Source organism: Balaenoptera physalus, assembly GCF_965194825.1.
Source record: "Balaenoptera physalus genome assembly, chromosome: 1".
Classification (NCBI taxonomy): Eukaryota; Metazoa; Chordata; class Mammalia; order Artiodactyla; family Balaenopteridae; genus Balaenoptera; species Balaenoptera physalus.
This window is the reverse complement of record NC_138882.1, coordinates 153,509,089-153,533,188: the sequence shown is the minus strand read 5'-3', so window position 1 is coordinate 153,533,188 and position 24,100 is coordinate 153,509,089. Positions and strand designations below refer to the sequence as shown.

The window sequence follows — 24,100 nt, the reverse complement described above, 5'->3', positions numbered from 1 at the left end:
AGGGCGGGCCTTGCTCAGACTCACAGGGAGAAGGGGATGAGGCTGGACTGACGCAGGGCTCCTGACTTCCAGGTTAATGCTCCTTGTACCACGTCAGGCCTCCTCCACCAGGGAGCCCTCCCTGATCTGCTACCTGGCACTCAGGTTCCTGCCCTCAGTAAAGCCTCTGGGTGCTTGAGTCCTCTGGTTTCCACCTCAAGGCCCAATGCACAGTAGGGCTTCCCTTGGGCATCTCCCAGACCAGAAAATGGTCCCAAGGGAAGGGACTTGCTCAAGGTCTTCTGAGGGGAGAAGGACCAGGTTCCTGACACCTGCCAGGCTCAGAGAATATGGCCCCAGGCCCCTGAAGGAGGACCCCAGGAGCTGCTCTTCACACACACCCTTACCCTTACCCTTACCTACACCCAGCCTCTCTACCCTGGGAAGGGCCTGGCAGGGATCAATGGCCCCATTTGCAGGAGAGGAGACTGAGGTCCAGAGAGGTCTGAGCCTTGTCCAGGGCCACACACTGAGGGGGGCTGAGCCAGGACTGGCACTCAGGACCCGCAGCCCCTCAGCCTCACCCTGTCCAGCTGAGCTCCAGCCCTGGGGCTGAGCAGGTTGGGATCCCCAGAAGGAAGGTGGTTACCTTGTTTCCTGAAAACCCCACGAACTCTAGCAGCCGCAGGATCCTGGTAGGAAGCATGGACAGCGTCTGCAGGAAGAGGCAGGTGGACACGTGAAGGGGTGGGGGTTGACCCTCCCAATCTCCAACAAGCCTCCAGAGTCCTGGGGGTAATCCCAGAGGCGCAGGCCCTGTCTCTGGAATGCCCATGAGGAGGCCCTAGGTTTCCGAAAGCCAACTTCCCCAGATAGAGAGGCACTTCAGAGTGACAGACAATTAGGAGCAGACTGCGTCTAAATCCTAGTCTCAACACTCCCAGCTCGGGCAGTTACATTTCCTCTCTCTGCCTCAGTTTCCTCATCTGTAAAATGGAAATAATAATAGCCCCTACCAGCTGGATCAAATTAATATATGTGAAGCACATAATAGGGCCTGCACCTAGCAGTTAGCTATTGTTATTACACTGAATCCCTACTTTGTACCAGGGGCTCTGTCATTGCCTTTGATCCTCAGAACAGTCCTGCAAAGAAGGGATTACTAACCCCTTTCAACAGATGGAGAAACAGAGGCACAGATAAGTGACAGGATATGCCCGAGGCACCACAGCTCATCAGTGGTGGAGCCAGTTCTCGAACCGCAGACAGTCCAGCTATAACCTGCTGAAGTATCTGATGCACGTGGCAGCTTGTATTTCCTAGCACTTGGGCCGGGATCACTGCTCCCATTTTACATATGGGGAATCTGGAACCCAGAGCGGGGCAGGGACCCGCATCAGAACAGGCTTTGCTTAGAGGGGAGAGCGCCACCCCCGGCCACACTCACACTTGTGGGTAAGTCCCTGGCCACCCAGGGCCAGGAGTCTGGATCGCCAGAGACCAGCTCCTCCTCCCAGGAGTAGGCACAACTCTTCTGAGCCTCCCTGCCTCAGCTCACACTGTTCCCTCTGCCTACAATGCCCTTCCTGCCTGGAAAACTTCCCCCGCTTATGGATCCTTCCAGATCCAGCTCAAATACTATCCCCTCCATGAAACCTTCCCAGGCTCCCCCAGGAAGGAGTCCTGGCTCTCTGTTCCCTGTGGGTCGTCGGCTGTTTCCAGGCCTGTCTCCTTCCCTGCCACTGGTCAATGTTTAACCACCAGCCCTCCAGGGAGGAAAAGGCCCTGATGTACTGTGTTTGTCAGTTTCTGGTGCTGTGAATACTGCCACTGTAGTGGATTTCAAGCTTTCAACTTGCCTTGGGAAGAAACGCACAGAAGGGACTCTGGAGCCACGGCCAGCCCCCCATCTCCACCCCAGCTGTGAGCCCCCAGGCTGGCCACGGGTCTGCTTCATCACTGGGGCCCGGGATAGTAGCTCGGCAGAGACCATGTGTAGGGCGGGGATGTGCAGGGGAGATTGATCCTGAACCCAGACGCTGTGGATGTGGGGAGGGCATGCCCACTCACCAGGTTGAAGGCTCCCACACCGAGCTTCACTCCTCCTTCAAAGTGCCTGTGGTTCTCTCCCTGGCAGTACCGTGAGGACTGCACGAGGCTGTCTAGCTCCCTGCGGAGGGATGCAAAGCCTGTTTCAGCCACATCTGGGGGGCTGGGTCCTCTTCCAGCCGGGCCCAAGTTGCCCCTATACTCCTAGCTGATCTCGAACTCCCTGGTGGTGGATCTGTAACCGTCTGGCCATCCAGAGAGCTGATATTCGAGGAATTTCTAGCCCCATCTCCCATCGTAATGACACACCGCTTGCTCTTGGATTTCAGCTCTATCAGCCCTAGCACACCCGCCTTGTCCAACATCTAGGCATTTGCTCATGCTCTGCATTCTGTCTAGAACAGTTTCTCAACCTCGGCACTACTAGTATTTTAGGCTGGATAACTGGATAATTCTTTGTTCAGATGGGGGCAGGAGGCCATCCTGTACGTCCTAGGATGTTCAGCAGCAACCCTGGCCTCTACCCACTAGATGCCAGCAGCAACCTCCCCCAGTATGACGATCAAAATGTCTCCAGACATCGCCAAACGTCTCATGGGAGGAAAAACCGCCCCCAGTTGGGAACCACTGGGTTAACTCCAACACTGCCTCCTTGAGGAAGTCCCTCTGGAGTCTCTTGGTTGGAATCCAACCCTCTTTCTTCTGGTCACCAAGAGCTCAGAGTCCATATCCCGGTCTGCCTGGGGCAGGACAGGGGCTTTAAAGATGTACCTGCCTCCCTTCCAGGCCACGAGCATCTTGAGGGCATTCGCTCAGCAAACACGGACTAAGGTTTCTCTGTGCCAAGCACCGGAGGACAGCAGGGAGCAAAGCCATCAAGCTGCTGTCCTCACAACTCTCCCACTCTTAGAGACACACCCCTATCGAGTCACTGTGAGGATGAGGAGGAACCCTGGAGCCTGACCTAGTTTGGGGTTCTGGGAAGGTTTCCTCAAGGAGCTGACATTTGAGCTGAAAACGGAGGGATGAGGGGTTAGCCTGGCACAAAGTGTTCCTGGCAGAGAGAACAGTGTGTCCCGGGGCCCTGAGGGAGAAATCTGGCATGTTTGAAAACCGGAGGGAAGGCCCAAATGCCTGAGGCACGGTGGGACAGGAGCTACGGCTAGGAGGACAGGGGCACCTCCCAGGAATGACTCGGCAGGACCCAGGACTTTATTCTAAGAGCAAGAGGGGGTCTCAGGAGTTGGCAGGGACCGACTGACCTGACAAGGTTTGTGCTTTGAAAACATCACTCTGGCAGCTGGTAGGGAGACTAGAAGGGCCAGAACACAGTCTGGTTTCCCTGAACAATTCCAGCAGAGACCCACAAAGAAGTGTGGTGTCCATATACTGCATGGTGTGTTATACCCCAGTAATACCTGGAAATCAAACTCACAATCTCTCTGCAGGGAAATAGTCACATTAAGTGGGGAAAATAAAGATGATAGTCTCAAGTCAATTCAAGTCAACTTTTAATGGAAAAGGAGTTTCAATGCCAAACTTGGGGCAGGGGGGAGGGTTAATTATTTTCAGAGCTTTTCTGATTTTGGAATTGTAGAAAAGGATTGCGGGACCACACTGGGCAGAAGTGCTCTGGACTGAGTCTTCATTCTTTGCTCCGTAAACATGGCCTACGTGTGGCCCAGTGCTGAGACGGCATGGAAATAATCTGGCTGTCGAGGAGCTCCCAGTTTGGAGAGGTGGTGTGTATTATGTAAGCATCATCCCTGTGTACTGGAGGGTTCAAGGAAGGCTTCATGGGGAAAGCGGCATTTGGATGGGGCCTTTACGGATGGGTAGGAGTCCTGCTGCTATTCTCAAAATGACTGTTCCTGTGTCTTTCTCCCACCCCCACCAGACCGAGCTGTTTGTACAGAATATGTGCCTTGTTTTCCCCTAGCTCAGGGTCAGGCACAGAGTCAGCTCTCAGGGGGACCAAATGAACGGATACACACAGGGGAATAATAGTCCAGAAAACTGAAGTCCTGAGGGTGCAGAAATCTATCTGAGGTCACACAGCATTCTAGGTTTCCTGCCTCCAGCCAGTGCCCTCTACCTCCCACAAAGCAGCCTGAGGGGCACAGGGCAGTAGATGCTGTGGCCTCAGGCCCCCCAGGCCAGCCCCACTCACTTGTAGGTCTGGTAGCTGTTTCGAACTTTGATGCCACCCTTGATGAAGCTCACCATGTTCTCGTCCTGCAGGGGGGAGAGATGCTAAGAGCCGGGCCTGGTTGGGTAGCCACAGGCTTGAGAGGGATCATACAAGGCTCTGGATACTGCCTGGCCCTCCCTGGGCCCAGCTTTATGAGGGGCCCCGCGTGGGTGGGGTCAGAGGCCTCCCCACTCTACCCCTGGTACTTGAGATGAGGGTCTTGCTTGCCAAACAAGACCTCCACAATGCCCAGGGCTCAACCACAGCCTCCTTTACCAGGCTCACATGTACCTATACCATGTGCTTGGAGAAAGGCCTGGAGGAGATGCTCCCACCGGTTAACAGTGGAGAAACTGTGGGGAAGGAAGAGAGACGTTCATTTTTGGATTGTTTGTGTTTTTTTACAACAAGCAGGTATCCATCACATTTGTAATTTAAAGCGCCAGGACCTGGGGACTTCTCTGGGGGTCCAGTGATTATGACTCCGTGCTTCCACTAGAGGGGGCACAGGTTTGAACCCTGGTTGGGGAACTAAGATCCCACATGCCACACAGTGCAGCCAAAACAAAAAAGTCCCAATACCTACAGTCCCCCTGACAGTTCCACTCCCAGGTACACACCCAAGAGAAATGGATGAACGTCTTCAAGAATGCTCACAGAATCACTGTTCATAGGAGCCAAGAACCAGAAACAACCCAGATATCCTTCAGCAGGATAATGGATAGAAAAACTGGTATATTCATAGAAGGCAGTATTACACAGCCACGTACGGTTGGGTGAAGAAAGCAAGTCCCACACAGCTTGAGGGCTTAAGAAGCTCAAAGGCAACTAAAACATAACAATATGCTCTTCAGACATGAATAGGAAGCTGAGAAAACCATTTTTTAAAAACAGGGCGGGGGATGATAAATGCAAACTCTAGGTAGTGGTTTCCCCTGGGGGAAGCGAGGCAGAGGGCAAGGAGATGTACCAGCAGGGTTCTGTTCTCCGGTTGGGTGGGGGGTTCGTGGGCATATGTGTAATAATAGAGTAAACAAACAACGGAAACAAAAGGCCATTCATGGTGCAATTATTACAGTGATCCTAACGAAGAATTAAGATTAATCCAATTCTAATCAGCTGAGGTCCAAAAAGATAGAAAAATCACTGGCAAAAATAAACAGTACCCCAACAATAAAATTTATATGTGCCTCTCCACCCCAGTACACCTATTTACATGATGATTATATTTTATAATTATAATCCAGGCTTTTTGGTAAAATCATGACGTGATGGTTCTCATAATTTCCATTGTGGTGAGGAGCATAGGCTCTGAGTTGGCCAGACCTGGTTCAAATCCCATCTCTGCCATTTGCTAACCATGTGACCCTGGGAAGGTGGTTCCTCCCCCGCTAATCCTCCCCTTCATAGGCCTGTGAGGTGCTGATTAAATAATACATAGAAATGTAGGTAAAAACAACCATGCAATGTGTATAAGGTATGTAAAAACGACATGCCTGTAATGTACATACAAAGCCTGGTATGTTGCAGGTTCTACAAGTCAAGTTCTTGAATGAATCACGTTTGATTCATTCAGACTAGTCTGCTGAATGAATCAAATGTAAAGCAGGCTCTGTCACCCCCGTGACATAAAAACAGCAGGGAAGCAGCAGTCACGAGGTGGAAGCACATCCTGGTAGTGGGTGGGAACGCGTGTGCTCCGTGTGGAGGGGCAGGGCCCGTCACCTCTGCCACTGAGCCTGCCCAGGGCCAGGAGTGTTGGGGTGACGGAGCCTCAGTCCTCGCCTCAACCCCAAGGGGGCTGGGCATGGCTGCTCTAGACCCTTCAGGCTAAGACGTGGTGATCCATCTTCTGAAACCCCCAGGCTGCTTGTACAAGAAGAGGGTTCCTACCTGCAGGAAGGTCAGGGCTGCTCTCTGCAGCAGGCACTCTGCGTAGCAGACCTCAGCGTGGATTTCCACTGCAGGGAGAAAACCAAAGCCCTGTGGCCTCCTGGGACTCTTGGCAGGAGGCTTGGGCCAGATCCTCCTCATCCCACTTCCCAAAAGGCAAAGGGAGCCTGAGTCAGCACCTGCCTGCCACCTCCCGAATCCCCATCACCAGGTTCCTTGGTGGCACGCACCATTGTCCTGAATTAGCTCACACCCCTGACCCCACCCCCAAGAATGTCAGCAGAGGGCCCTGGGCCTTGTCCTCTTGTCCTCCAGGCGTCACTGTAGGTGCTGTGCACCAACACCCCTACAGTGCTGGGATGAATGGATAAACCCAGGGAAGCCGCAGGCTGCAGGAGTAAGGAAGGAGAACTAAGACAGCCCGAGGAGTCAGGAAAGACTTCCAGAAGAAGACGCCTGAGTTGGGCCATTTGAGTTGAACATGGGATGGAAGGATGAGGCAGGAAGAGCTTTCTCGGCAGAGGCCCAGGAAAGCCAAACAACTCAGGTGCCTGGGGGAACAGCTGAGCCACAGAAGGTTGAAATGGGGTGGACCAGGGAGAGATTTAGGGGACAGGGAAAGATGAGGGGCAGAAGTCTGGCTGTAAAGGATCTTAAACACTGGTGGAGGCTTGCAGATTTGGTCCTGTGGGCAGCAGGGAACCATGGAAGGTATGAAGGAGAGAGTGGCACCATCATAAGCACTGTTTCGCACTGGAACCCTCAAAGGGCTCTCAAGGTGGGGAGGGCCATTCGCCCCTGCACTAAAGGGCCCCAAATTGCTCATGGTTGGCTGCTGCTGTCTCCAGGACTGCCACATGTGGTCACGGCACAAAGATGCCACATGGCTCTGGCGGCCCAGACCTTCTCTTCCACGGCTCCCAGCTGTTTCATCTCAGTGTGTCAGCCTCTAGAACCACATTCCCCTCAGGAGCACGTGAGATCACTAAGATAATTAAACCAGTAAACCTAACTGCACACACAGTCCTAAGCCCACACTGGCCTGAGGAGCAAAGTGCACAGACCTTGTGACAGCATTTTCTTTCCTCAATTTCCAGCAGTTAATACCGTCAGGTAAGTGAGTCTCACCTGCTCCCCCACCCTCACCCCAGCCCCCCACCTGAGACCAGTCCTCAAAAGGCCCCAGGTCTGACCCATCTGTGTCCCAGTGTCTAGGGCAGGGCCCAGCCCCCTGGGTGACAGCTGGGAGGACAGCTGCCCCTTCCCACCCCTTCCTGGGCCTGGAACCGGGCTGCCTGGCGTCAGCAGAGTTGAGAGGACATCCCAGATGCCACACCTTCCGTGAACTGGTCCATAGTGGGGCGGTGCAACAGGCTGCTGAAGGAATCTGTTACAGAGGACTTCCTCCGGTGCCTGAAGAGGAAAACGGGGTCTCACGTCATTCAGGGAGGGTGAGCGAAGGGCCCAGGCGCCTCCAACAGCATCTCCTGCCCCTCCTGTAGGACTCCACACACTAAACTCCTGGCAACTCCCCCCAATCCAGGCCTTCTCACACCCTTGCCCCTGCTGTTGCCTCTGCACGGAGCCCCCTCCCCTGCCCCCTCTACCCTGGCCAGTTCCTAGTCACCCTACAGGACCCAGCTCTGGCATCACCTCCTCCAGGATGCCTTTCCTGCTCCTCCAGCTGGAGCCCCACGACCCCATGAGCTTCCCTGCATCGTGCTGGGATGTTACTGTCTGTGCCTGTCTCCCCGATCAGGCAGTTCAGGCATCAGAGGGGCCGGGGTCTGAGGATTCCCTGGGTGGCCAGTACCCAGCACAGCGCCTGGCCTAGGGCAGGCAGGGGTGTGTCCCAGTGACAGGTGACTCCACCTGTGCACGAACCCTGAGGGTCTATTCATTCACGTGTTCAGGCAGTTAACGTGTACTGAACACAAACTATGCACCAGGTCCTGTAACCGATGTCTTCACTCAGTCCCCACAACAACCCTGTCATCACACCCATTTCACAGATGAGGAAAGTTCAGACCAGAAAGGGGCTTGCCCAAGGTCAGCAAGTTATTACGTGACAGAGCCAGGATTTGTCTCCTCCCAATCCAGCCTGGCCCCTGGAAGCCCTCCGTGACTGGCTCAGACAACACAGCTCCTGGGGCAGTGCTAACAGGGACGGCTTTTAGCACTCGGGGACACCTTTTTTTAGCCGAAAGGAGTAGGACTAATAGTGGCATGTTAGGCACTGGGATAAGCCAAGGTGACAGAAGGATGGGCCTCACAACCCCTCATCCCTGTCCACACCCCCAGCTGCGACCTCTGACAGAGCGACTGGGCCTCCTTCAACATGTTGCCAGCAAGTAGGATGTCCTGGGGGTCAAAGGTCATCATGGCCTGCATCTCCAGGATGGTGGCATACGTCAGTGAGTGGTACATGCTCTCCTTGGTTCTGCCAGAGAGAAGGGACACGAGAGCATAAACTCCTAGAAATCCAAGGTAGCTGACCCTGTGTCATCACCCACCGTCCCCTCCCCCATCCCGCGTGGGAGGACACACAGGTCCAGAGAGGGGAAGGGACTCGCCAAGGGCTGACCCTTCCATTGCTGCTCAGAAGGCCTCGGATCCCAGCTCCTCTTCTTCCTGCTGAGTGGCCCTAAGTGACTCTCCAAATCTGAGCCTCGGTTTCTCACCCATTCCACATGCATGGCAGCAGCAAGGCTGCCGTGAGGACTCCGGAGGAGCTCAGCAGTGTGTTGGCCTGAGGCGGTACTCCCCTGCGCCAGGGCCTGCCTCTCGCCTGCTGCCCCACCTACCGCAGGTCCTGTCTCCTCAAGCCCCACCTCGGGCTTGCCCATCCTTGTCCCCCGGACCTCACTGACCTCGCCACCTCCTGCCTCTCCCCACCCCACCGTCTGATCCTGTTGCTCTCTGGCTGAGCCCTCCCGTGACTTCCACATCCCATGAGACAATGCTGGGGGCTCGAGGCTCCACACATCACAGGCCCTGCCCACCTCTCCAGCCCAGCCCTATTATCACTTCTGCTTCTGACCCACCATCTGGTCACATTCAAGACTATACCACAACTGAACCACACACACTCTCCTCGAGAAAAGCCCACATTTTCCCTCCTGCAGGCCTTTGTCCTTGCTGTTCCCTCAGCCTGAAATGCCCATCCCCTACCCCCGCATCCCCTGACTCATCTGCCAAGGCCCTCAAATGCCTCAAAGGCCACTGGGAATCCAGGGCTCCCTCCCAAAGGGAGCATGTGTCAATAACTGAGGCACAGGTCACACTGAACTGGTATCAGCCGAGGCTCAGCTCTCTCCCAGACTGTGGGCACCTCAAGGGCAGAGCGTGTGTGAGATTTATCTCTGACTCAGCACCAACATGACAGGGCTGAGCGAGCCGGTCTCAGGAAGCCTCCCCGTCCTGTCTCCCGGCTCTGCCACAGCCCCAGACCTCGCATCTAAAGGGTGTTGGAGGGGAGAGGGGTGGCATTTAGTCTAACGCATGCAGAGAGCAACAGGCAAGGAAGGATGGGACCAATGCCAGTCCCCCTCTGTACGTGGGGAAGTCACAATGTGTCTGGGGCTTGATTTATGCTTCTGCAGAATGGGGACAATAATGCTGGCCCACCCGAGTCCATGTGGGTCTGGCTGGGGATTACCCTTGCCTGGCACACAGTAGATGCTGCAGTGATTTTTTGCTCCCTTCCCTACACTCCCTTATTAATTATTTTCCAAACTCCTCAGTGCCAGGCTTATGCTGGGGACTTCAGGGGAGAGAGAGATGACTAAGGTTTATAGACCATCTATTCTATCGTAAGACTTCACCCGTTCCTCATTCATAAAACACCTCTGTAAATTAAGTTGCTTTTTTACTTCTGGGTGATTCTCAGGTGATATTATCCTTGGAAGTCAAAGGTTCATGAAGGAGACCAGTCCTGGCAGCTGTCGGGACACCTCCCAGGTCTCTGCTAGAACTGCTTATCTGAGGGCAGTGGCTTGTGGAAAGGAGGCCACAGCCTGCAGTGGGGACAGAACTCAGACTTCAGAGTCCCTCAGACACAGTTTGGAATCCTGGCCTCGCTAGTCACCAGCTGTGTGACCCTCGTGAGTCTTGTCGCCTCTCTGAGCCTCAGGCTTTTCCTCCGTAAAATGGATACAATAACCCTTCTCCCCCAGGACTTTGGGTGGCTTAAGTAGGGTGCCCAGGCCAGGGCCATAACACCGATGCTCAATGAAAGTGAGTCTGAGTCCCTCTGTGTCCTGCCAGGGTCAAGGGTCATTGCCCTACATAAAAACTTTCTCCCTGAGGAAGGGTTTCCCGGGCAGCACACAGACCCACCTCCCAGATAATCCCCTTCCCCCAGGCCTCTCCAACTCTCACCCTCCTCACCCCCAGGTCCCAGGCCCGGGACTCAGCCCCACCTGCCTAGCCCAGTAGGAGGGAGAGCCCCGCCTGGGCAGCTGGCAGGCGAAGTGGAATTTCTAGTCTGAGGCCCAAGGCCCCGACAGGCACCTCCAGCTGGGAATCCTAGCCCCTCCCCAGCCCATGACATGGAAACCCCCAACTCTGGTCTGGACTGGGATTCAGGGCACAGAGGTATAACAACCCCCCAGACCTCAGGCACCCCAAGTTTAGTTTTTACTCCACAAAGTCCTTGTACATATGGCGACCAGACCCCTAGAAGCAACGATCCCCTCACCTCTGAGCTAGACCCACCTCTAGGACATGATGCCCAATGGGGTCTCACCTGCCAGGCCTAGACCAGCTGTCAAGATGGGGAGGGCACTGGAAGAGCCATCGGAAGAGCAGGGTGTTGGGACCGGGGGCTCCTTGGCCACCTGGAGGTCTGCTAAGCCCAGCGGCCTCCAGCCCTTCCCTCCTCTGCCAGTAGCCAGGGCTCAGGCCCTTGTCAGCTACTCGTCAGCCATCCTGTCCTCACCATCAGGACGACTGACTCTGACCCAAACCCCACTGCTCTTTCCTGGGGACCCCTCTGCAGTCGCAGCCTAAGGCCTTACTTCCCGAGGACCTCTCTGGGCGAGGATGCCCCCCTGCAGCCTGTCTCAGAGACAGAACCCCTGCCTGCAAGCCACCCTTCACCCTCATGAAATCCCCCCACGCCTCTCAGACCCACCTCGCTGCCCTCCTCTCCAGCCCAACCACCTTCTGGGGGACTCATATCCCCAGTCCACCTTCCATCACCCTGCCCTCTCCCTTCTGGGACCTGCCCCAGCTCTCCCCACCCCAGCCAGGCTGACTATCTGTCTTCCTCAAATACACTAGACCCTCGTTCACTGCCAGGCCTTGGCACCGGCTGTTCCTCTGCCTGGAAATGCCCTCTCCATCTGGCTGACTCCTTCTCATCCAGCCTCTCTCAACTTAAATTTGTCACTTCCTCCAGGAAGACTTCCGGGGCTGGCTTCACGGGTGTGCGATCTGTGCAGTCAAACAGGGCTCCATGCTTGGTTTAATGCTCTGCTGTCACTGTCTTGAAACCCTTAATAATTTTTGAACAAAGAATTCCACATTTTCATGTTGCAGTACACCCCGGAAGGTATGTGGCTGGTCCTAAAGCCATTATTACTTGTTTCACTGGGGCCATGAGGCACCCTGAGAACGGCCCACGCCCCGATCAGTACTGCAGCCCCAGCACCCGGCCCGCCGCCGGCCACACGAGGGCACTCCTGAGGCGCTGCCAAGTGAACCGGCCCCAGGCGTCCAACCACCCCATCCCATGGGTCACCCCTTGACCTCCCCATCAACCCACAGACCAGCTCTGCTTCTGGAGTCCTGCACGATACCACTCACCCTCCCGGGCACAGACTCCCCGCCTTCCGCCTGTGCGCTCGCTCTCATCACTCCCACTGCGCCATCCCCCCACCTCCAGCCTGTCCTCTCTCCCTGACCCCCCAGCTGAGCTTCCTCATACCAGCCACTCTCTCGTCAAAACCCTCGCTGCTGGCCTGCCAACTCCCGCTGCCCTGGTTAGGAGCCGCGCGACCGCCTACTTTCTCCGCAGCGCTGCCACTGAGCAAGGCAGGAGGAAGGCGCCAGCCACACGGACAGGCACGCTCTGAGCGGGGCCCCCAACCTCGGCCCATCATGCCACTCATAAACTTCTGCCCAGTCCCTGTCACCTCCCCAGCCCAGCAGCAGCCTGGCCCCTTCCTCTCAGCAGGGGACTTTGCTTCCTCCCTCAGAGGAATCCCAGGACAGTGCAGGGGAACACCACCCTCCCTCCGCCCCACACACCTGTTCTACCTCCTTCCCTCCCTCCTGGAAGAGGCGGCAGGTGTGAGGCCTTCTGTCCCAGGGAAACTCCACCTGCTTGAGATCCAGGATGGCCCGGGGGCAAAGTGTGGGTTGTGGAGCCGAGTGGGGCTGGACTTGCGTCCTGGTCCTGCTACTTATCAACCATGACCATTGTTTTCACCAAATGTGTAGCTACCACGTTCCAGAGACAGTGCTCAGGGACACACACAGCGCGAAGTAAAATAAACTAGAAGCTACTCGAAGAAGTGAAAAAGGGAAAGCAAATGGTGTATATATGGTGACATGTATACACCAATCTGTATAAAACAGATAACTAATAAGAACCTGCTGTAAAACAAACAAACAAACAAAAAACAAAGTAGTCTAACATGCAGGTTCTGGTGTTAGTTTGGGGGAAAAAAAAAAAGAAAGAAGTGAAAAAGGGAAAGCAGAAGCTGGGGGGTGGCGGGGGGGAGGCTTGGAGAGCCCAGTTACTCCCCGAGGGCAAAGCGTGGGTGACAGCGAAACGAGACACCATGCGTGCCACGGGGAGCAGTGGGTGACACTGACCCCCCCAGCGTCCTTCACAGCTTCAGCGGCTGTGAATGGGGAGAGGAGACCACTTTTGAGCACGAAATTATTTTATCTTGACCAGTGGTTCTTAACAGAGATGGGGAGGTATTTTTACTGAATCTGCCTGCCCCTGCCCTGACAGCTGGCAGTTCCTGGAAACACTATTTGGTTGTCACAAGAAGGGGCCGGGAGTGTGCTCATGACACCCACTGTTTGGGGAGGAAGAGCTCCAACTCAGAAGAAAGCAAAGACCCTTTTCCGGAATGCGGCAGGAGTCAAGAGAAAGAGAGGTTACAGGGCCTCCCTCACGTGTGAGATGAAAGGTGGCCTCACAGGAAGCCTGTTCTCTCTGCAGTGCTTCCTTCAGGGCAGGTGTTGCCTCTTGGGGGCCTGGGTTGCGGGACCCCTAGAAGAGGGCCCTCCTGAGGTGAGGGAAGGTGAGGCGGCCCCTCAGCGAGGAGGGGGCTGAGGGCGGGAGGGGGCAGTGGCAGAGAGGAGCCACTTCGGGACGGGTAGTGACCAGCAGGGAAGGGGAGCCGGGGAGCCTTCCAACAGCACTGGGAGGGGAAGCCAGATGTTCAGTGATGGGGCAAGATGGGGCCTGGCCTGCCTCAGGCAGCGGCCACACTCCTGAGCAGACCCGGCCCTGCCGCACCTCAAGCCAGATCCCCCCCGAGGGTGGGGATGAGGTGTGAGCGCTGCTGGCGGAGGGACTACCGTACGACTCAGGACCACCAAGCCCTGGAGCCGCCCCGCTCAGAAGCTGGGCCACTGACCCCAGACAGGAGCTCGATGGGTCAGTCAGGCCGGGAGAAACTGAACAGGCCTGGCTTGGGGCTTGGGGAAAGCCGTCCCCCTACCCCAGCACCTGCTTTCCCTGGGGACCTGGGGGAACCAGTGGTGGCAGAGGACAGCCCAGAGCTGAAAAGAGGGGATCAGGCAAGCAGGCAGCAGGCATGATTAGACCCCTGGCCCCTCACCCCTATCCCAGTCCCAGAACTCAGGCAGCCAGGGGCTCTCTGTCCAGATTGAGGAATGGAGGATTCTTCTCTGGAAAAGCTAACATCTGGGGCCCGCTCTCTGCCAGATCATCCAAAAGTTGATCCCACCAATTACAAGGCTTCTTGGCCCAGACTTTCCAGTTGGCCTTTGAGTGAATTTGCTCTTAAATACGACCAGACAGCCAGCCAGGGACCATCGGGCATTTCAGGGTAGCGCCCCCGTCCTACCATGAGGAGAGTATTCCCCCCCATTAAACAGAAAAAGGAAACCTGGAGAAAGCCAAGATTATGCAGGGAAAGAATAAAATATTTTTAAAAGAGATAATATTCTGCGATAATAGTAATAACAACAATAAATACTTATTAGAGGGCTTGCTACATGCCAGGTCCTATCCTCAGGACACTCATATTTTTAAATATACATATAAAGAACACAGTGCACTCATAAACAAAGAATAAGATGTTTTAGGAAAAAAAGAACATTCAGAGAACACTGAAGAGTACTAGGGAATTAATCATATGATTACACACAAGAAAGAAAAGTCAGTGGATTTAATGATAAGGTTGAGGAACTCTCCCATAAATCAGAGGAAAAAAGATAAAGAAATGTGAGGGGGGTGGTGTGCGGATAAATATCTTAGAAGAGGACTGATCCAGGAAGTCCAATACCTGCCTTAAACAAAGCCCAAGAAAGGGAAACAGAACGTGGAAGGATCATACGAGAGAATTTCCTAGAACTCAGTTTCCGAATAAAAAAATACCAAGGGGACTTCCCCGTTGACGCAGTGGTTGGGAATCCGCCTGCTAACCAGGGGACATGGGTTCAAGCCCTGGTCCGGGAAGATCCCACATGCCACGGAGTAACTAAGCCCGTGCGCCACAACTACTGAGCCTGCGCTCTAGGGCCCGCGAGCCACAACTACTGAGCCCGTGTGCTGCAACTACTGAAGCCCGCACGCCTAGAGCCCGTGCTCGGCAACAAGAGAAGTCACTGCAATGAGAAGCCCACACACTGAAATGAAGAGTAGCCCCCGCTCGCTGCAACTAGAGGAAGCCTGTGTGCAGCCACAAAGACCCAGCACAGCCAAAACAAACAAAGAAAAAAAAATGCCAAGTAAAAAGACCTACATTCTGGCACATCATTGTGAAATTTCAGATTTGCAGGAATAAAAGAGAAGATCCTAAACATCTCTGGAGAAGGAAAAAAGACCCCATGCCATGTAAGAAGAATTAGGATTCTCCCGGCTACGGTACATGCCAGAAAACAACGCCTTCAAAATTCTGAGGGCGAAAGATCATATTCATGCAACTCTCTCTTTGGAAATTTCTAGAGGACATGCTCTAGTAAAATGAGGGAGGATACAGATATGAGAGAGAAAAAGCCAGGCCAAGCAAACAGGAGAGAAGCAAAGGGGATTCCAGGAGCTGGCTGGAAGGTGGCCAGTAAACAGGTCTGTCCTCCAGGGGAGAGGTTTCCAGGAAAAAGAGGGACTGAGGGCTTACCTGATATGTCTGAGTATTTACGGAAAACCTCATGACTTGATGGAGTAGTTATAAAGAGTTCAGGATAAACGTATAGCAAATCAGGCAAATGAAGAAAACAAGACAACTACTAACTCCAGAAAGAAAATGTAATCTTATAATGTAAGACTTGTCTCTGCAATGAGCATAATTACATAGTTATAATAATGAAAACACTGATTACTGATTTAGCCAGATATTGTGATATAATGATAGGAGGAGGGAAGGGAGGTGAGGCAGGGGTATAAGAAAGCTAAATTCTTGTCAACCATCAGGTGATGTGTAAAAGCAAAAAGTTGGGGCTTCCCTGGTGGTGCAGTGGTTGAGAGTCTGCCTGCCAATGCAGGGGACACGGGTTCGAGCCCTGGTCTGGGAAGATCCCACATGCCGCGGAGCAGCTGGGCCTGTGAGCCACAATTACTGAGCATGCACGTCTGGAGCCTGTGCTCCGCAACAAGAGAGGCCGTGACAGTGAGAGGCCCGCGCACCCCGATGAAGAGTGGCCCCCGCTTGCCGCAACTAGAGAAAGCCCTCGCACAGAAACGAAGACCCAACACAGCCATAAATAAATAAATAAATAAATAAAAATTTAAAAAAAGAAAAAAAGCAAAAAGTTAACAGGAGTGAATTTTATGGTATGTGAATTATATCTCAACTTAATTTCAGTTTTTAAAAAATTGAAAAAAGTGGTAAGTAAAGAAAGAGCACTCTAAGCATACTATTTAGAAATAAGGCAGGGACTTCCCTGGTGGCGCAGTGGTTAAGAATCTGCCTGCCAATGCAGGAGACCCGGGTTCAATCCCTGGTCGGGGAAGAACCCACATACCACGGAGTAACTAAGCCCGTGTGCCACAACTACCGAGCCTGCGCTCTAGAGCCCGCAAGCCACAACTACTGAGCCCGCACACCACAACTACTGAAGCCTGCGCACCCTAGAGCCCATGCGCCGCAACTACTGAAGCCTGCACACTCTAGGGGCCAAGTGCCACAACCACTGAGCCCGCGTGCTGCAACTACTGAAGCCCACGTGCCTAGAGCCTGTGCTCTGCAACAAGAGAAGCCACTGCAATGAGAAGCCCGCACACCGCAACTAGAGAAAGCCTGCGCGCAATGCAGCCAAAAAAAGAAGTAAGGCAGTCAACACTAGAAGAAATGGCTAAACTACTGTCATCACTGCCCTAAAGCCTTGAGTAAAAGCAACTCAAGTCTTCAGCGCTTTGGAGGAAAATAGCAAAAAGGGGCTGTTTTAGAGCTGGATTCAGTGGGAACAAGAAATCAAAGTGGAAGAAGCTGCAAGACCTGAGGGGAAGGAAGTCACAGTGACCTAGGGGAGGGCCTGGCTGTTCCTGGCTGTGGAATGGGGACCCTGAGCCATTTTTATGGGATTCTCAGGGGTCACAGTGACCCAGAAGGCTGAAGGCATTGAGTTACACAGGGTTCCTCTCACATAAAACCTCTGGTTCTCCATCCGACATCCCCATCCCTACACTTACATGTGTGCGCGCGCGCACGCACGCACGCACGCACGCACACACACACGCACACACACACACACACACACACCCTCCATCCCCAACCTGGGCTTAAGCCTCACCTGGGCTTGAGGTAGCTGAGTGCTTCTGAGAACTGGTTGGTGAGGAAGAGGTCCAGGGCGGTCATGCACTGGTCCAGGGACTCGTGGAGGCTGTTCACAGGAGTCCTGATGGGAGAGACACAGGCATGACCTGGGAGCTCTCAACAGAGCCTCAGCTGAGAGGCTCGACTGTCCTGGCTGGAACAGAGCCGCCCAAGGCCCACTCGAACTCCCTGGTGGTCCTTGGATGCCTGTCATGTGCTCCTCCAGGCTGCCCACTCTGTACTAAGACACAGGACAATTTGGACCTACCTCTAAGTGTCCCTAAAGGTGGGAGGGGGAGCAGAAGGGGGTGGTGTCATCTGAGATCGTGGGGAGGGGCTGAGGATGGGATGTGGTGGGTTGGTGCAAGGAAACCTCAGGAATAAATTTATCTTTCCTCTCACAAGGGTAAAAGGAGTCTTTGTGGCCCTTCTGACCCATTGGACTCTTCTGCCCCCACTGGGGGGCACAGCCTACCCACTAAATCCCACTTCAGCTCTTTTCTTACCTCCTCCTTCTCTAGGCCTTCTCCTGGCCTCCTCAGGCCTGCACTCTAGAACCCCACGGGCGCTGTCACAATGGGCCATAGTGGGCAGCCACCCTGTAAGAGCTGCCCAGGGCCTTTTATGTTCAAGGGCCACCTTCCCAATGGCACCTCCAGTACACCCGACCTCCTTCCAGTCCTTACACTTCTTGATAGCTCTTATCACCCTCTGACATTTTTTTTTTAACTTATTTTTGTGTTTATTGTCTGTCTCCCTCCACTAAAATATAAGCTTCCTGAGGGCAGGAATCTTTGTTTTGTTCACTGCTGTATCACCGGCACCTAGTATCTGGTACAAAATGGGCTTTTGATAAATATAGGTTAAGTCAGTGAATGAATGAACGGATGGATGGATGGAGAGTCTTGGGCTAGGAGAGCAAATCCCTGACCTCTCTGAGCCTCAGCTTCCCATCTGAAAGACGAGAGATGATCCCAAAAGTCCTGTCTGATGGTCTTATGAATGTCTCTTCTCAAGGGGTCTCTTTTAAGTAGAGAAGGTTCTACAAAGTGTCCCGATGATCTTACTGAAAGGAGATCCTTTTCCCCCAAAGTTAAGAAAAGTTCTTTCTCCACCAGGTAAACTTCTACACCTATCTTAAGGCCCAGCTCTAATGTCTCCTCCTCTGTGATGCATCAACAGAACTTCCCAGGCAAAATGAAACATGTTTTGGTCAAAACTGAACTCTTGTTTGTTCTCCCAAATCTGTTCTCCAGATTTGCCATCTCAATAAATGGTACCCCTCGACCAAGTTTCTCGAGTCAGAAATAGTCATCCTTGACACATCTTCCCCCTGGCCTCTGTCATCTACTCCATCAATAAGCCCTATCAGTTCTACCTCCTGAACATCTCTCAATCCACTTCCTTCTACACCCAGTGCCCCCCAGTCCAGGCCACTACCATCTGTACCCAAGTCTGATGGAAGACCCCTCCTCTACTCCTGTCCATTCCTAACTCTTCTCTGTTATCCCATTTTATTGTTTTTCATGCCTCTTCTCTCTCTTCTTTGCCATCTCGTTCACTCTCTCAGTTAGATTCTGAGTAATTTCTTTAGATCTTTCATTTCGCTAATTCTCTTTAAGTGGGTCTCATCTGCTACTTATCCTCTACTGAGTTTTTAATTTCAGTGATTTTATTTTTCATCTCCAGAAATTCCACTTGGTTCTTTTTCAAATCTGCTTGGTCATTTTGGGCAGTATTTTGTTCCCTGTGTATTGTGGCAAGTCTATCTTTGATTTCTTTACACATTTTAAACACAATCGGTTAAAATCAATATCTTATCACTCTAGGATCTTAGACTCTTAATTCTGCTATTTCTTGCTTCTGGTATCTATTGCTCACAGTGACTTGTTTCCTTGTGTGTTTTGTAATTTTACCATGAGCTCCTATTTGACTGATCCCAAAGGGATCTTGAAATGAGAATCCATTCCTCCAGAGAGGATTTTCATTTACTTCAGCCAGGTTCCCTGGGGTGCTACCACCCCCAAGACCATTTATGTTACTTTTTTTAGTTTGCATTTCCAGGACCACAGAGGTAGTGTATATTCAAACCTGAAATTTGTGTGAGGGCAGACCAACATGTATAATTGTCTAGGGAGCCTCTTTGTCCCTACAAGAACTGTCATCTCCCTTTGTGGTGGGTGTGTGTTTTTTTCTAGTCAATGCACCTATTTGCTGAGGACGCCCTTTGAAGGTGGCAGATTCACGTGAGGTGGTAGGGAGGCTAAGTTCCAACTCCTCACACTGTCGTTGGGTAGCCCCAAGTCCTTATTTCCCATTCCTTAAGTGTCATTAAAACTCAAGGTTCTAGGTTTCTGGAATTTGTAAATACCCTCAGGTTGCTGTGGCTTCATCTTATTTACCAGCCTGATTTCAGCTCTCTCTTAATTCTTGGCTTGAGAGGATTTGTTACTTCTGTGGGCACTCAGGAATGTATTTTAAAGGATGTATGTTGTAACTCATCCAGCCTCTAGGTAGTTTTTTAAAGGGATAACGTAGGAAGCATTATTCCCTTTACTCTGTCCTTCTCATAATAGCCAAAATTATCTTTTTAAAACCCAAATCTGACCATGTCACTTCTGGATTTGAAATCCTTCACTGTCTTACTCTTAGGATAAAGATCAAGTTCCTTTCCAGGACCAAAAAGGCCCCACTGGAAGCAGCCAAGTTTCTGCCTGAGCCAGTGCCCACCAGCTCAGCCCCAGGAAGTCAAGTCCATTGTCCTGGCTTCTGCCCATCTCTAAACGATTCCAGAGTCGAGAGCCTACCTCCCACTTCTGTGCACACCCCGCTCCCACCCCCACCTCCACCCCCATCAAGAAAGAGGTTCTGCCTCCTCGGTCTACCTGGAGAGAAAGATGCACAGACAGATGGACTGACAGCACAGAAGCACATAGTCCCTCCCCTGGCAGCCCCAGCACCACTTTCCCTTAACTGTCATGAGGCGGGTCTGCAGTGACCTCTCCAGATGGGCAGCTGCTTTGGGGCAGCGCTGGAGCTGATTTCTTCCCTGCCACAAATATCCACTGATCTCTGGCTCTGGGCCAGGCCTGGGGCTGGACTCTGGGGAAAGAAACTGGACCCAGATGTGGGCCTGCCCTTGAGGGCTACAGTGACGGCCAGAGCCATCAGGGCTGTGATCACGGGAGTCACTGGGGGCTGGGGAGGCCCAGAAGTGAAGGGGGGTGCCGTCAAGGAAGCTTTCTGGATAAGGTGGCCCTGAACTGAGGACAAGATGGAGAAGGAAGTCCCAGAAGAGGAAAAGAGTGTGAGCAAAGGGCTGGAGGCATGATACCATAGTGAGGAGGGGGCACAGGCCCTCATGGGGCAGGTGGAGAAGACAGAGGCTCTGGAAGGCCTGTAAGTGGACGGGTGGGATGGGGGCATCCCAGCTGGCTGGGGAGCTCAGGCCGGCTGGGGACACTGGCCCCATTTGACCTAATAATAGCATGACAAACACCTATCACCACTACAAGAATATCACTTCAAGTTATCTAAATTGATGACTGCATTATTTCACTCAGTCCTCCCACCAGCCCCAAGAGCCAGATGTTCTTATCTGCATTTGACAGATAAGTGAAGACAGTGAAGATAGGAACCTGATGTCCTCCTCCCAGGAACCTGGGAGAAGACAGAAATACTTTCTGCAAGAGCAACCTGCCAAACCGTTGCCCTCCCCTGGCTGTGACTGAGGTCCCCACTTCTCTGCAGGCTGTCCCCATGTCTTTAAGGCCTTTCTGCTCCAAACCACCCTGCCGGGGCCCAGGCCAAAATATTCCTGGGCTCCCAAGTGGTGATGGTGGCCTCTTTGCTGTGCCAGGTGGAAACTCTGGTATGGGGAGGACGCCGAGCAGGGTGGAGCGTGGAGCATGGCTGGTGATGACTAACACCAGGAACTTCAGCGTAGTGGGGGAGGGGGCTTGAAGCCAAAGTGAGAAGAGAGCCACCCCACTCCCCTTCCCTCCCAGCTCCCCACAGTGGTCTGCCTGGAAACCACTACCTTAGTGTCTGATGGGCAGAGCTGGGGGACCCTCTTCTCCGCTGGAGACAGGAAACCCTCCTACCCTGACCCCAGTCAGGGTGAGATGGGTGGGGCAGTGGAGGCAGGGCGAGGCAGTCACTCAGAGAGCAGACTGGAATCAGAGCTGGCTTTTACTTCCTTCCAGCATTCAGGGGGAACTTTTGGCTCAGGGGGTAAGGCAACCTATCCATGGGGACCTGTCACTTCCACAGTGACCTTTCTAAATTGCAAATACGATTGTGACTCTGCTCCCAGAGTCCCGCTTAGCTGTGCATAAAGCGAGTACCACGTGGCAGGGAGTGATGTGGTGTGGCCTAGGTAGCGTGGAGTTTTGAAAGCAGACAACCCTGGACTCAAGCTGCAGCTCAGCAATCACTTGTTGGAGAAACGGGGGAAGGTTCTTTAACCTCTATGAGCCTCAGTTTCCTCATCAATGAAATGGGAATGACCTACCTCCCAGGGTTGCTGGGAAGAATGACTGAGACAGTGGAAAGCACAATAAGAAGTATTCAGGAAACGTTAGCAATTTTTTTTCCCTAAGATTATGTATTTCCATCATTTCTTTTACTGAGCAGCACTTTTATAATGAAACTAAGTAACTTTAAAAGATTGAGTGCACATATCCTGTAAAATCCCAGCAACTCCACTCCTACCTGGCAACCTGGAAGAACACTCACATATGTGCAAATGACAATCATTCAAGAATATTCATTGTTTGAATAGCAAGACACTGGGAGCCACCTCCGTGTTCACCAAGAAGGCTGGCTAAATAAATAAATGATGGTCTCTACATCAGGTGGCATATCATACTTCAAGGCAAGTGGGGACCAGGGCTTCAAGGATCAAGAGAGCTAAATCTCAGTAACCTGAAGCTGAGTGAGAAAAAGCAAGCTGCAGAATGATTTATGCTATATGACTCCATTTACAGAAAAAATTTAAAGAACTACATATTTTTTAGGCTTATACATACTCAGCAAAAGAATAAAAACAGACAGAGAAATGATAAAACCAAAATTCAGGATGGTGGCTATCTCTGTAGAGGGAAGGGTAGGGTGGTCCACAGGGGCTTTGACGGGCTTTGCCATGGTTTATTTCTTAAAAAGAATATGAAATAAACAGGGCACAATGTTAACATCTGAAAAAGCTTGCTGGCAAGGGCATGGAGTTCATTTTATTATTTGCAATATTCTTCTGAAGGCTGAAAATATTTCATAATTTTTTAAGTGGAGGAGATTTAAATGTTGGTCTTTTCACCACTCAGCCTCACACATGGGGCCGGGCCCAGAGCAGGCCTGGGAGTGTTTGTTGACTGCCTGAATGAGTGTCTATGGTGAAGGTGGAACTGCTTTGCCCCTGCTCTACTCAGACCCCACCAGAATGGCACTGACCAGGGCCAGGGCCAGATGGACCTGGAGGGCATGCAGGTGGGCAGGTATGGTTTAGTGTGAGGGTGACCTGCCAGTGCTAGAAGGGTAAGCTCATTGCCCTGGAGGCCCAAGGAGGGGCCAGAGGAGCCCTGGGTTGTAGAGAGGACTCAGTCAGGGATGCGAGTGTGCAAGGAAGAAAGATGAATGAGGGTTCTAGTCTGGGAGTTCAGGACTCTTCGATAGGTGCCCTGCTCCATGCCTGCCTTCTCTCCTGGAAACCATTTTTCTGGGCCCAATGGGGTGGTGCTCAGGACTGGGCAGAAGGGATTTAACCAGCTTCCAGATTTACAAAGACCAGTCCAGAGAAGGAAGGGAGCAGCCAGCCCAGCCTCCCTGTATTTTCCAAAGGAGGGACCAGAAGTCTAGGGAGGATAAAGGACTTGGTCCATGTCATACAAAACGCTGCCTGACTCACCAGGCGACCCTCCCCCAGGCCAGGGTGTCCACCGGCCACCCAACTTCCAAGCCCTCAGCCTGGGACACACACAGGCCCTGTGGAGGCCTCCAGCTGACAGCTGGCACCAGCCTAGTCACCTCCCTGTTCATGTGTTAGTCCTGAGGCCCTAGGCAAATATTGTCCCTGGTGGTGAGGCTCCAGGCAGAACGGCAGCCCTCCCAGCTCACCTGCGCAGGATCTCCGCCCAGCAACCTCCTGGCAGTGCCGGCTCCCAGCCGCAGGGCTCCCAGCCCCTATCCACGGGGGTCCAGGAATGGCAAAGAGTTGCTCCAGGTCTCCCAGCAGCTGGCAGCTGTCACTGCTACAGGGGCGGTGTAGGGGTCCTACAGGGTTCCTCAACGGGGTGGGGTGGGGATGAGCAGAAGTGCCACGTTGAAAGTGACAACACCCACCTTTACTACCCCTGTTCCTGCTGTGCCCGGTGGGCCGGGCCGGTTCCTATCTTAGTCTTTTAACTCCTCCGAATATCCCTGAAGATGAAGTACTGTTTGGCATCGCTGGGTTCAAATCCCAGGCCCACTTCTCACCTCCTGGGAGACCTAAGACAAGTCATTTAAGAGCTACTGCTCAGTTTCCTCACCTGTAACGGAAGTGACAATAAGAGCCCACCCACAGGTGTGGAGGTGTACACGCCACGAGCGGAGGAAGGAGGCTCTGACCCGGCTGCGGCCACAGCTTCCTAACAAAGTTGGGACCCAGCGGGGAGTGACCGACCGACCCAGGGTGCCCAGGGCGTCCACCGTCCCCGCGCAGCCCCATCCCCGCTCCCCGGAGGCGGCGGCGGCACCCGGAGGCCGGGAGGGGCGGGGGTCGCAGTGCCGCCCGGCAGAGGCTGGAAGCCGCAGTGCGGGCCTCGGGGGAGGCCAGGCCCGGCGCCGCCCCCCCGCCCCGCCCGCGCCCTCCGGGGCCGCTCCGCCGCGCACTTACCCCGCGGGCACGGCGCCCGGGGCGCCGGCCGTGGTCATCGCCGAGGGGGGCGGACAGCGTGCCCCCGCGGACGCCAGCCGCGGCCCAGGTGCTGCCGCCGGAACCCGGAGCCGGCGCTGTGCCGCCGAGCCGCGGACGCGGCGGCCGGGGAGG

General features: G+C 53.5%; 1 protein-coding gene across 9 annotated transcripts in view; it reads right to left on the bottom strand.

The window, feature by feature from the left end:
* TTC39A (tetratricopeptide repeat domain 39A) overlaps positions 1-24,100 on the bottom strand; it is a 51,108-nt gene that overhangs the window by 14,935 nt on the left and 12,073 nt on the right. For 4 of the 9 annotated variants that reach the window (XM_082429835.1, XM_082429836.1, XM_082429837.1 and 1 more), the window contains exons 2-8: positions 17,054-17,158; positions 8,421-8,552; positions 7,449-7,525; positions 6,113-6,180; positions 4,199-4,263; positions 2,050-2,149; positions 629-694 (exon numbers count right to left, since the gene is read on the bottom strand). In XM_082429835.1, coding sequence (XP_082285961.1) covers positions 629-694; positions 2,050-2,149; positions 4,199-4,263; positions 6,113-6,180; positions 7,449-7,525; positions 8,421-8,552; positions 17,054-17,158 — 613 coding nt within the window. Of the gene's footprint in view, positions 1-628; positions 695-2,049; positions 2,150-4,198; positions 4,264-6,112; positions 6,181-7,448; positions 7,526-7,765; positions 8,334-8,420; positions 8,553-17,053; positions 17,159-23,412; positions 23,560-23,947; positions 24,081-24,100 lie in introns of those variants that run through there. The other 5 variants (XM_082429832.1, XM_082429831.1, XM_082429833.1 and 2 more) reach the window with 5 other exon arrangements.